Consider the following 13729-nt stretch of genomic DNA (forward strand, 5'->3'; position numbering starts at 1 on the left):
ACGGAGAGAGGGAGGCGGCCGTGGCCCGCCTCGCTCGCTCCTCTCAGCCCACCCAGGCGCGGCTGGTGGAGCTGCTCAAGCTGCTCCGCATACAGGCCGTAGTTTGCCAGGTAACGTCGACTACTTACAACACAACATTTATAAAACGCTAAAGTCAGTTAGAGTTTGGTCTCCTCGCTGTTTCCTACATAAATAACCAGGAGAATGTTCAACACAAGTTTTAAAATTCTTAAATTTTAGGTTAAATAATCCCAACAGAGAGGGAAAACATTTTTGAGAAGGGCATATGGGAATCCAGGCATTTACAGAGCTTATGACCTGTCATTGGCTGGTTTAAGCAGCCACCTTACGCACTGTGTAACATTCACCATTTCGCATATGTTTGAACATCCACATTCTCTCATCTCTTCCGTCTGTTGATTTTTGTTGCTTAAATCAGCCAATGACAGATCATATAAGCCCTGTAAATGCCTGGACTCCCATATTTTCTTCTCAAAAATGTTTTCCCTCTACAATATTTGAGTTCGTCCAAATGTTCATAGACAAAAGACTGGATTTCACCCCCTCGGGGGTCATTAAGATTAACAAATTACAACAAGGATGGAGAATACCTTAAGTAAGTGAATGTTACACAATGTGTAAAGTGGCCACCTAAACCAGACAATGACAGGACAGGCGCCGTGGCGCAGTTGGTTAGACGGCTATCTGTGAATCTGGCGTCGCGGGTTCGATTCCCGCCAGTTGCAAGAAAAAAATCCAAGAAAGATTTTTTTCTCAATTGGTCTGGGTGTTGTGGTGTATTTTTCATTACCTTCTTCCATATCCCCTCTATCCCACCTGCTGACAAGCCTCAAAATAGAGGCTTAGCGGGTTATTCCTTTAAAAAAAAAAAAAAACCCGGTAAATGCCTTGACTTCCATATTCCCTTATTTAAGGTAGTCTCCATCCTTGTTGTAATTTGTTAATTTTCCCTCTCTGTTGCAATAAATTTAAATAAGAACAACTCTCAGTCTACAAACATTTGGACACACTCAAAACATTGTTTGCCGTGTTTTTTTTAAAGTTTTGGTGCTCATTTTTAGATTTGAAAAAAACAGACAATAATGTTAAAAATAAATAATATGTAATCGGCCCGTGTACTAAATATTAGATAAAAAGGTATCTAGATTGCTTGCGGATGTTTGGAGAACCGGCCCCAAATGAATTGTGAATTTTGTATCTTTTTGTTCAGGTGAACGAATGGACAGACCGAGTAGAAGAACTGAGATGGACGGAGAGAAGCGAGTCTCCGGATGGCAATAAATTTGAAATCCCCAGCAACTATGTCCGGGGGTGAGTTCACTGTCTTTCTTTACCGTTGACCGAGGATTTCAGTAGCTTAAAAAAATTTATTGTTAAGAGACTGTCTAAGTAAGAAAAAAAAAGGTATCTAATTTTTATGTATCGTATTATCATTTTTTATGTAATAATAATAATGTTTGGATAATTTATATAGCGCCATTTTTGTGAAAATCACCTCAAGGGCGCTGTACGATAAATAAATATCCCACACGTCTTGCAGCTACAGAGCGCATGGACGGTTGGGATTCTAGTTCCTCGTCTCCAATTAGGATATATTACAATTATGATATATATGAGCTAGATAACAGAACGTCTTGCAGCTACAGAGCGTATGGATAATTTGCAGTTTTTTTGGATTTTAAAAGAGCCTTCGAAACAATAGACCGAGAAATAATTATTAAAAAATTGAAAAAAATAGGAGTAAAGGGAAAAACTATAAAATGGTTTGAAGAGTACCTTGGCGATAGATACCAAATAACGAAGGTGAATGATGAAATTTCCGAGCCCCTCAAAATTTCATTGGGAGTACCACAAGGATCGGTTCTCGGACCGGTTTTGTTTATTATATACATAAATGATATTGTCGAAACATTAAAATATTCAAAAATAAGACTCTTTGCAGACGATGCCTTCATATATATATCGGGAGAAAATTATAAAACAATTATGGACAGACTAAATCATGATCTTAATAGTGTATCACTGTGGCTAAAAATTAATAAATTAAAATTAAATGTTAACAAAACTAAATATATGAATATAGGAAACAAAAGAATAGAAATTACACCATCAATTGTAATAGAAAATGAAAAACTTAATGAAGTCACTGAAATTAAATATTTAGGTGTAATGTTGGATTCAAAACTTACATTTCACCAAAACGCTAAGATGGTAATAAATAAGATTGCAAAAAAAATATCAATTTTGGGAAGGATCAGAAGATTTATTGATAAGGACTCCTGCAAAACTATTTACAAAGCAATTATTGAACCACACGTTAACTACTGTAGTAGCATTTTATTTTTATCAAACAAAGAAAACATAGATAAACTAACTGTATTACAAAATAAAGCCTTTAGAATCATTTTGAAAAAAAAACAGATACACGAGGGTAAAGTCGATGGTAAATGAAATGAAATTATTAACATATAAACAAAGAATATTTTACAATACAATGATATTTGTTCATAAAATTATAAACTCTAATAAAAAAACAGAATTTTGGAAAAAAATTGATCGGAACCAGCATGAACACGATCACAATACTAGAGAAAAGAACAAAATTAGACTTCCATTTAGGAAAAAGGCAAAGTCACAAATTCAATTTTATTTAAAGCAACTAAAAAGTATTACGAAATGGAAAAAAATATTTATGAAGAAAAAAACATATCAAAATTTAAAATAATGGTCAAGACATTTGTGATAAACAATTTATAAATTAAATATATTTGCAATGTTATTATTAGAACACACATAACAATATGTATGATATGTGTGCCCTACTTTAAGATTTAAATAAAAAAAAAAAATAAGAAATCTAGCCCCTATTTACATTTTTATTTTTTTTTAATTTATTTGACAATGAAGTTTAGAGTTTAAGTGATATTTTAAAAACGAAATAAAAAGCAAATTTGTAAAATTGTAAGTTAGATAACAGCAAGTCTCGCAGCTACTGAGCGCATGGACGGTTGAAATTCTAGACCCCATTTACTAAATTTAGATATTTGATAGTTGATAACATTTACATAATATGATAGTTAATATCACAAAAAGTCTTGCAGCTTCAAAACGCATCGACAAATGGAATTTCAACAACATAAGAATGATTTTAAAAAGTTAAAAATAAAAAATAATTTTAAAAAACGCAATAATAATACATTGAGCAAAGAACTAGTAAGCATGGCAATTAAGTGAACATGTAACAGCACAAAAAGTAAAATATAAAAAACTAAACAAAGATAGCATTCCTTAACTTACTCGTATTATTAAGGTTAACAAGACAATAGACAATACTCAAACTCAAACTCGTCCCTGTTTTATTTTGGTGTGCAGTAAACAGGATCTATTGTCTTTTTCCTAGTAAATAACTGTAAAAACATAGGTATAATGGTAAAAAATAAAAAACAGGTTAATAATAAAAAATAATTTTTAAAAACGCAATAATAATACATGGAGCAAATGTAGCGATGGAATGTGGAATAAATGGTGAACGACCAATATGTATGTATAAATTACTACTGTATTATTTGTACTTTTTCAAAAATGGTGAATGGTAATTATGTTTATTTGTTCATGCATTTCATAATATTATATTATATATCTATATATATACAGTTTTTTGTTCACTTTGCCTAGCTGTGTGAAACAGTACTTATGATTTTCTTGTTGTTTTACTATAGAATGTTTTATTATTTAAACTTTCTACTGAATATGCTGTATAATTTTTGGGTTAATTTTTTAAATATAAATCTAATATAATTTTTGGTTTATTTTTTTTTTATAATCTTAGAAGGATGACTAGACAGGTACCACCGTTTTGTAGCAACAATTCACGGACAGTGTATACTTGTAATGCCGTATTAAACAGACTTCATGAACTCGGCAATAGTTATGCCCACATATCTGATATATTTAGTGTAGGGTATTGTTCCTATAGAACAAACCTTTTGAACTTTTTCAAAGATGGTGAATGGTAATTATATTTATCTATTCATGCATTTCACAATATACACAGTTTTTCATTCACTTTGCCCAGCTGTATGAAACAGTACTTATGATTTTCTTGTTGTTTTACTGTAGAATGTTTTATTATTTAAACTTTCTACTGAAGATGCTGTATAATTTTTAGGTTAATTTTTTTAATATAAACCTTGTATAATTTTTGGTTTAATTTTTTTTTATAAATTAAAAAAATTCAGCCAAATATGTAGTATTATAAATGTTTGTAAACGGCAGATTTGCCGTTTATGTTAAAAAAATAAATAAATTGTCAATATTTTTTTTTACCTATTTTCAATGATTTCACTAAAAATATTTTCATATTTTTTCAAACAATATTATGTAATCTTTTTTTTATATGATTTTTAACAGCATGTTAAAATTATTTTATGTGTAAAAAAAAAAAACGAAAATATAATTTTGAATTTGCATAAAAAAATCATTTTTCACCTAAATGTTGGGAAATTTTATTTATGCGGTGTCACTTTTTTCTATGGCATCACTAAAAACAACTGTCACATAGATCGCGGACAATTTGTTTCCACTTTTATGACAACTGTAAACAGTTGATTGTTGATTAAAATCAATCTTTAAATGTTTCTATTGGTTATGTTTTAAACATCGCAATTTAATTTAATGATTTTAAAACTTTATTGTTTTTAAACGTTTGTCAACTGCGTATCATGATTTGTACAAGTCAATATGACGTTTTTGTTCGAATGAAAACTAAGACTAACCCTAAAGGAAGACACCTAAACAAAAAGGTCAATTATTTTGCACCTGCTTTGAATTTAGGTTGACAATAATTTATCCTTTATTAGTTGTTTACCTGTTTTTATTCTTCATTCGCGTGGCACATGCGGTGGCGCGCGGGCCGCGGCATTATTACGACATAATTTTTGCTTTTTCGACACATCAAATGAATTTCGAAAATTTTTAAGCGTAAAACTGTGGTGATGAAAAATGTAAAAAACGTTAATTGGGGGCAATAAGGGTACAAGAATGTATGAAAAAAAATGGGTCCTGAACATTTCGGTGTAAAAAGCGGGAAAACGTAAAATCGAGGTTTTACTGTAATAATAAACTCGTTATCTTCTTTACAGGGTCAACGAAATGATCAAAGCGAACTCGAAGGACACGGCAGTCATATTCATGCTGCTCCCGCCTCCTCCGGAGCCGAGCCCCCACAGCCCCGACTCGTACTCCGATCGGGAGTCCCAGCCGCGAGTCCTCCGCGACCCGTTCGGCCTGGAAAACGAGGACGCGGCTCAAAGCCAGCGCGAGCTCGCGGAGAAGCAGCGCGAGCTCGCGCAGATGCAGCGCGAACTCGCGGAGAAGCAGCGCGAGCTCGCGGAAAGACAGCGGGAGAAGTTTAGCGGGCGCAGGAACGATGTTCAAAGAAATTTTTCCAACGATCTCGAAGACTTGAAGTCGATCGAGGCGCGGCTCGCCAAAGAATGCCCCGAGCGAATTTTGTACTTGAACTTGTTAAAGAATTTTACGGATGATTTGCCACCAACCGTGCTGGTTCACGGTTTGAAAACCGTCACGTCGACGCTACTGTAATTATAGCAAATAAAATGCCTATTATTAACATTGACAAATTTGTAATATTTCTTACTTTTTTCTATTACCAATAAGCTGGGCCGGTTTTAGCACTACCAGCACCCTGGGCGGGATTTCTATGGCGCTTCCTATCTTCCACCCCTTTAAACCCATACAAAAAAAGGCAAAGTTTATAATGGAATAACCATTTATTAAAAAAATACTAATAAAATTGTACTTTTCCAGCCTTTCTATCAACGAACTCTTTTATTTAAATACACAAGTAGGAAGACAACTTCCGAAATTTCGTTTCGATTGACAAAGATGCCAAGTTTCTCAATCTAGATTGAGATATTGTCGATCGTAGATAAGTTTTTATCAGTTTAAGCTTAGAAAAACTCCTTTCCCCACTAGCAACCGTTACAGGTATTACTACTTCTACTACTATCATCACGCCATTTCCCCGTAGGGGTAGGCAGAGAGAATGGACACGCATCATGTTGAAGGTTGCTTCAGCAATTCCTAGTCGAGTTGCGAGCTCTCTGTGCTGTGCATGCTTCCATCCTGTCACTTTATTTTACTAAAACTATCAAAATACTGACATCGGTGGTGATATTGTTACTTGAATCTGTCCCGAAATACAATCAATAATGAACAAATCTTAGATGTAATTACGGCTTATTTAAACATCTGGGATCCTAATTGCTCTCTAGAAAAACTTAGACCATTATTTACAAAACTCTCCTCAGCCCGGTCATTGCATATGGTGCCGAATGCTGGGTTATGACCAAAAGAGATGAAAACATGGTATTGGCGTTTGAAAGAAAAGTATTAAGGAAGATATTTGGTGCTGTCAACCAAAACGGAGTGTGGAGGAGACGGTTTAATCACGAATTAGAGGCACTGCATGGCGAACCCAACATTGCACAATTCATGAAAATAAAAAGATTATAATGCTTGGGCCATGTGCACAGAATAAATGATAACCGTACCCCAAAAAAGATTATTTATACCACTCTGGAAGGCAGACGAAGCAGAGGCAGACCAAACTTAAGATGGCTGGATAATATGGAAAGTGACATTAGAGCAGTTGGCCTGACGAACTGGAGATGAGCCGCAGGATACAGGGAAGAATGGAGACAGGCTCTGGAGGCCAGGGCCCACAAGGGGCTGTAGCATCAATGAACTAAACTTAAATTTATCGTTATCTTTCTGTCTTCAAAATCGAAAAACGTTGAAATCGCAAAATTTAAGGAAGCACAGGTTTTGGTGCCAAATCGTATAGTATTTACAGGGCGATACAGTGTTTTGCGTACGTCCAAATGTTTATAAACAGGCTGGATTTCCTCCCGAGGGAGTTATTTATTCACACTCTTTATCAAAATACAATTCCATGTTCACTTTGCCCAGCTAACAAGGGTACATACCCCGTTCCAAGCTAGGCAATTACATTTTAATATATTATAATAGTTAACAAATTAATATAGAGCACAGACAAACAAAATATACACTTATTCGTATACACATTTTGATACATATACAATATACACACATATATACATACACATATATACACATGTACATACACACACACGTACATACACCCATGCGCATACACATACATACATTCATAAAAACATAGACAATTTATTTATGCGAAACTTCATGGTTGTCATCTATAAATATATTTTTTAGATCTAAGTTTGTTGCAACAGATATGGAACACATTTCGAGGGGGGAATATGGAAGTCTAGGCCTTTACAGGGCTTATGACCTGCCATTGGCTGGCCTAGCAGGTGAATTGGTTCAGTCGGATGAATCTCGCCCACATGCTAAAGATTTCAGCTCTTACTTCATAAAAACAGATGGAAGCGTTGAGGAAATTTGGATGTTTAACCCACCGCAGCACTAATAAAGATGACATAATTTGTTCATACAACACACAGTTTAATTTTGACACATTTTTTTATTACAATAACATAAGGACTAAATTAATATTTTGTAATAAATAATGTGAAATAAATTGTGATTATTACATTTTGTCTTGAAATCAGTAACCGAAATGTACTTAGGAAAACACCCTTTTAAATCAACTTTTCATATCAATCGTGTCGGGAATTGAACCCGAGACCTCTTGGGTGGCAGGCAAACGCTCTGACCATTACACCACGAGGCCGACATTGTTGTCTCTTTATTATTATCTAAACATTTATTGTAAATTATTGATTATTAATTAAACATTTGATGTATACTTTTATCATAATTTTAATATTCGATGTATATTTTTACTAGAAAAAGTAAATCCGTCCACTTACAATTTTCAGTGGATTTATAAAACTTGTACTGTGACTAAAATGTATAAAATAAATATTTTACCAAAATGCAATTTTTTTAATTAAACCTAAATGACAATATTTGAGTTTGTTCAAATGTTCATAGACAAAAGACTGGATTTCACCCCCTCGGGAGTCATAAAGATTAACAAATTACAACAGGGATGGAAAACACCTTAAATAAGGCAATATGGAAATCTAGGCATTTACAGGGCTTATGACTTGTCATTGGCTGGTTTAAGTGGCCACTTTACACACTGGGCAACATTCACCATTTTGCCCATGTTTGATTTTTCCTATGTTTCACACCATGAATCTGTTTTTCACAAGAATCCTTTCATTCCCAAGTTATCGTCATATTCAGCAGAATCGGCACATAACAACACTTTTATGGAAATATGACAGTTATGAAAACAAATATGGCCGCAAATTCGAATCAAGCCAAGATTCCATAGAATGACGCAGAGAAACGATGGTGAAGTTGGCAACTTAAAATATTCTTCGAAATATTTTATGGCTGTTCAAAGCTTGTTATTTCACAAAAATACCGAATTTCGCGTTATTTTCAAAAAACTCCAAATTTCGCGTTATTCGCGTAAAAATGCCGGATTTCGCGTTATTTTTCGTTTTATCGCGTTCGCGAATTTTCCGGTCCCTAATTATGGTTATTTAAGCCATTCCCCATAAATATTCCATATTTCCCGTTTTAAATCTCTTATTTTTTTCATGTGTAATGGACTATACAGCACCGTAACGCGCGGGCGTATTTAGGACAGAAAGGTTAAACCACCGAACTCCTCATTGATGAAATGCCTCGGCAAGGAAGGCGGCCTCCGTGGTGTAGTGGTCAAGGCGCTTGACTCTCGCACGGAAGGTTCCGGGTTGGATTCCCGGTGAGAGCACAAAAATTTTAATGTATTTTTTCTCAAGCCGGGTGTTCTGTGATGTAATTCACCACTGTTATTGGCCCTCCTGGCCTGTTGTGGTGCAAAAATAAATAAATAAAAATACAAAAAAAATGTTTCTTGTTTTAATCGGAAAAAAACACCCCAAAGTTTTGTCTGCGGCGTTTTTTTGTCATTATTTTTATCAATCGCACACCATCCCTCCACAGCCTATGTCTGTACCCTTTTCTGGATCAATGTCCATCAAATCAACTCGCGCCCACTTGAGTCCTCTCCTACATACACTTCCCAGTTGTTTTATCCTTCCCTAATAGTAGTGGCCTCTCTATCCTCTCTACCCCCTCCTCTCGTCCTGCGCCCCGACGCCGCCCCGCCCGCCGCCCGCCGCCTGCGACGGCTAGGCAGGGGCGGAATTAGGGTAGGAAATATCACGTAATTTTAAACTACCATTACTGCAATGTTTGAGTATGTCCAAATGCTTGCAGACTTTGCTTGCTCGACGGAAAAGTGGGAGCGGCATTCGTTCCTTTTGAGAGTGATAAAGAATTACCAGGCAGAACATTTAAATTAGATAATTTCTGCTCAGTTTTCCAGGCTGAACTACTCGCAATACGAGAAGCTCTCGAATGGTTATTAAAGAAACCACCAGAGAGATGGGTTATTCCAAAAATATTATCAGATTGTCATTCGGGCGTTCAAGCTATAACAGATACTCGGGCGGTAAATCCATTCATTGTAGATATTCAGAGTAAAATTAAGCATCTAAAAATAAGAGGGATGAACATTCAAATATGCTGGATAAGAGGACATGCTGGTATCGTAGGAAATGAGAGAGCGGATGAACGAGCAAGAGCCGCAACTTGTAAAAGAACGGCACCTTTCTTCTCAGAATTTCCCCTTAGCTTTGCTAAACGCTGTATAAAACAAAATACGCAGCAGCGTTGGGAGGATCATTACCGCGCTTCTTCTGCAGGTAAAATCACTAAACCCAACGCTGGCTGATGCAGCAAACTTCCGTCATCATCACCAAAGTACTTTCGAAACGACCCAAATTTTTACCGGACACGGAGCTATGAGAAGTTATCTATATAGGTGTAAATTAAGGAATGATGACTATTGTCCATGCGATGATATTTCTTCACAGAGTATTGAACATCTGTTATTTCAGTGCCCATTTTTCAGTTTACAACTCCATAATCTTGAAGCAGAATGCAGGAAAGATGGAATATCCTTAACAGATATCCACACTGTAGTTAAAAGTAGTTATCACGCGACATTGATCTTGAACTTTGCAACAATGGTGATTGGACTCATAAAGGTAATAAACCAAAATCAGTGATCGAACATCCCATTTCCAAGACAAACAAAAACTTTTTTTTTCCGAGTACCTTAGCCTTGTACATGACACGAAAGGCTACTAAATACAGGGGTCCAAATATATTTAAAAAAATATAAAAAAATGCTTGCAGACTGGCTGGATTTCCTCCCTAGGGAGTTGTTCATATTTAAATTTATTTCAACAGAGGAAAAACATTTTTGAGAAGGGAATATGGAAGTCTAGGCATTTACAGGGCTTATGACCTGTCGTTGGCTGGTTTAAGTGGCCACTTTACACACTGTGTAACATTCACCATTCTGCCCATGTTTAAACCTCCTCATTTCCTCAACTCTTCCATCTGTTGACTTTTGTGAAGTAAGAGCTGAAACCTTTATCACGTGGGTGAGATCCATCCGGCTGAACCAAATCACCCACTAGTACACGATTTTTTTTTTATTGTCGAGTCAGTCAAATATTTTTTGTGGTAAAACTTAATATAACATGACACAATATTAACTTATATTTGTGTTATGATTATAATTTTTCGCGGTCTGGCAACCTTGCGCGGCCACTTCACGCATTCACGTTCTCAAATTTTGGACACAGTGCGATTTATGCGAACTTGGTTCTACGCCCCTTCTGTACCTCAATCACAAATAACTATCGACGTGATAACAATTTATCACCATATCGCATTCGCGATCGCAATGCAACATCCGTGAACACCTTATATTAAATGTCAAAATATTTACGTTTTGCAACGTATAATCCAGCTGCGCAATCACGTATTTGAATTTCGCCGGTGTAAATATGGAAAATATTCCAAAACTGCTTTTTTTATTTATTCATTTATTATTTATCACGCAATTCATTGCAGTTAGCCGGTGGTTGGCAAGCCAAATGTCAAGAAAAGCAGTCGCCATAGTAATTGTAATTTAATATTCACTTTTTTGTATTAGATACTCCTTACTACTTTGCAAATGCAATATATTGTATTATTTTTATAGTTAACGTCGATTTTTCGCCAATGAACTGTATTTATTTACGAGGAAAACAAAAAACAAACCGACACGAGCGTTGACTTAGAGATTACACACGCGTTGACTTATGACTGCGATAACTTAAGCATGTTCATTATTAACATACTACAACAGAGATGAAGAACATTTTAGAGACGGTAATTTGGAAGTCTAGGCATCTACAGGGCTTATGACCTGTCATTGGCTGGTTTAAGTGGCCACTTTACACACTGTGTAACATTCACCATCCAGTCCTTGTCTACAAAAAATTGATGTAAATCGAACTTTTACTTAAAATATTGTTAATGTTCATTATTGTTCATTGTGATCGCTTAAATGCTTAGCATGTTTTTAAGCACGTCGATGGTTATTTGTGATTGTGCTTCTGGGATATTATAATTAATCCACGTTTAAAACCCTCAGTCCGTCCCATACTGGAGAGTCGGCAGAGATTACTTCACAGAGAATGTCAAAGGGGAATTTATTCAAATCAGATCTTCACAGAATCAAAAGAAAAGCCGAAACCACCATTAATATGATATTTTTTTATTTATTTAAGAAAACGTAATGAAATAAAATACATTATTTCTCAATAATAACAACAATAAAGAACAAACCCTGCTGCTGTTTCCCCGTAAGAAAAAACAATATCACGCTTTGAAACTTGAATAGTCGGTGCGTATTATCTATAATCTATGTCAATATTATGTTCAATTTACCACTTAAGGGCGAAGCCATTTCTTACGCCGATGATACTGTGATGATTTTCAATGGAAAAACTTGGAATGAGGCTAATAAAGTGGCTAATGTAGACTTAAAATCTTTTAAAGAGCGCTTGGATCTAAATTACTTGACAATGAATTCAGTCAAAGTTACTTGACAATGAATTCAGTCAAATTTACTTGACAATGAATTCAGTCAAAGTTACTTGACAATGAATTCAGTCAAAGTTACTTGACAATGAATTCAGTCAAAGTTACTTGACAATGAATTCAGTCAAAGTTACTTGACAATGAATTCAGTCAAAGTTACTTGACAATGAATTCAGTCAAAGTTACTTGACAATGAATTCAGAAAAAATCCCACTAACTAGCATTCGCATTAAACAATAAAAATAGACCTAATCATATAGACCTCAAATTTGTGTAATTTCTTTTTTAATGTAATGAAGGAGAAATTAAAAAAATACAAGTTCTTCAAAATAAGGCGATGAGAATTATACTCAAAAGAAATATCTATTCTATTGTAGAAAGAATGCACAAAGAAACTGGCTTGTTCACAGTAATTCAGCAAATTTAATATAATGTAGCAATTTTTATGCATAAAATAATTAAAGAGATGAATAAAATAAAAACAATAATAAAATTTAACCAACAATACATATGAAACAAGGGAAAAAAAAAGATAAGATTACCAATGAGGAGAAAAACAGAATCTCAAAACTCATTGTGAAAGGGATTGAAGCTGTACAATGAGTTACCTGAAGAAATAAAGGAGACAGAAAAGATCGAAATATTTAAAATGAATTAATTTAAAAAAAAATGCCATTGATAAATTTTGATAAAAAAATTATAAAGTTATTAAAAGTTTATATTAGTTCTTAAGATGTTATGAACTAACCTTATAAAGCATAAATAAATAAAATCTCACGACAAAAACTGCGGGGACCATACACACTGTTCTTCTCAATATGTTCAAATCTAAGTTAAAATATTTGGGAGTAATAATCGACCAAAATATTAAATGGAAAGAACAAATATATTCAATGTGCAAAAGACTAAGAAAATTATTCCATATATTTTTAAAGCTTAGAGGTATTTTATCGACGGATCAATTGAAGACAGTTTATTATGCTCTAGTACAGTCAATCATTCAATATGCAATAGTGGGATGGGGAGGGGCTTGTAACGATCATCTTAGACCCTTAAAAGTTCTACAGAAAAAAAATACTAAAATTATACTATATAAACCATCCTTGTTCTCAACTACCGAACTGTTCGAAGAATTAAATGTTTTAAGAGTGGGGGATATCTACGGAAAGTGCTGTATGCTCCAGGTGCATAAGGAGAGCCTCCCATCGGACCGTATTACGGGAAGGTTGAGAACAGGATGCCTCGCTCTACAGAGAAGTAAAACTACCACGGCCAAACATCGTTATACTTATATAGGACGGAAGCTTTTCAATAATTTACCACAAAATCTACTTCAAGAAATAAATTACGGAAAATAAGGATAAATTAAAGAAAAGCTTCCTGACATAATTAACACTAACCGTATTTTGAAAATAAAGATGTACCTTTGTATAATATGTGCCTGTGTATGTCAATTTATAAATTTTGTGTTTTTATTTAATTTTTTAAACATATTTTATTAGTGTTAAATTTTCTCAATGCAGATGATATGGTATTATCGACTCCATCTATTAATAGTAAGAGATTGTTGCTCAATATTTGCGAAAAATATGCAATTGACCACAATATGATATACAATGCCAAAAAATCCGCCGTACTTATATTTAAACACAAGATGTCACTTTCTGAGTTCGTGCGC

General features: G+C 34.6%; 1 protein-coding gene across 1 annotated transcript; it reads left to right on the top strand.

Annotated features, from left to right (window-relative positions):
* Nucleotides 1-6: 6 nt before the first annotated feature.
* Nucleotides 7-6432, top strand: LOC148271880 (uncharacterized). The gene is made up of 3 exons (XM_088240807.1): nt 7-110; nt 1232-1332; nt 5163-6432. The coding sequence occupies exon 3, from the start codon at nt 5173-5175 to the stop codon at nt 5623-5625; it is 453 nt and encodes a 150-aa protein (XP_088096933.1). The 5' UTR covers nt 7-110; nt 1232-1332; nt 5163-5172; the 3' UTR covers nt 5626-6432.
* The last annotated feature ends 7297 nt before the right edge of the window (nt 6433-13729 follow it).

The sequence above is a fragment of the Micrasema longulum genome, unplaced genomic scaffold (assembly GCF_059751315.1).
Source record: "Micrasema longulum isolate JH-2025_06_02 unplaced genomic scaffold, ASM5975131v1 h1tg002610l, whole genome shotgun sequence".
NCBI classification, from domain to species: domain Eukaryota; kingdom Metazoa; phylum Arthropoda; class Insecta; order Trichoptera; family Brachycentridae; genus Micrasema; species Micrasema longulum.

Bases quoted from the DNA above. Each gene is read 5' to 3' on its own strand.
- LOC148271880 (XM_088240807.1), top strand. From the start codon at position 5,173: ATGATCAAAGCGAACTCGAAGGACACGGCAGTCATATTCATGCTGCTC.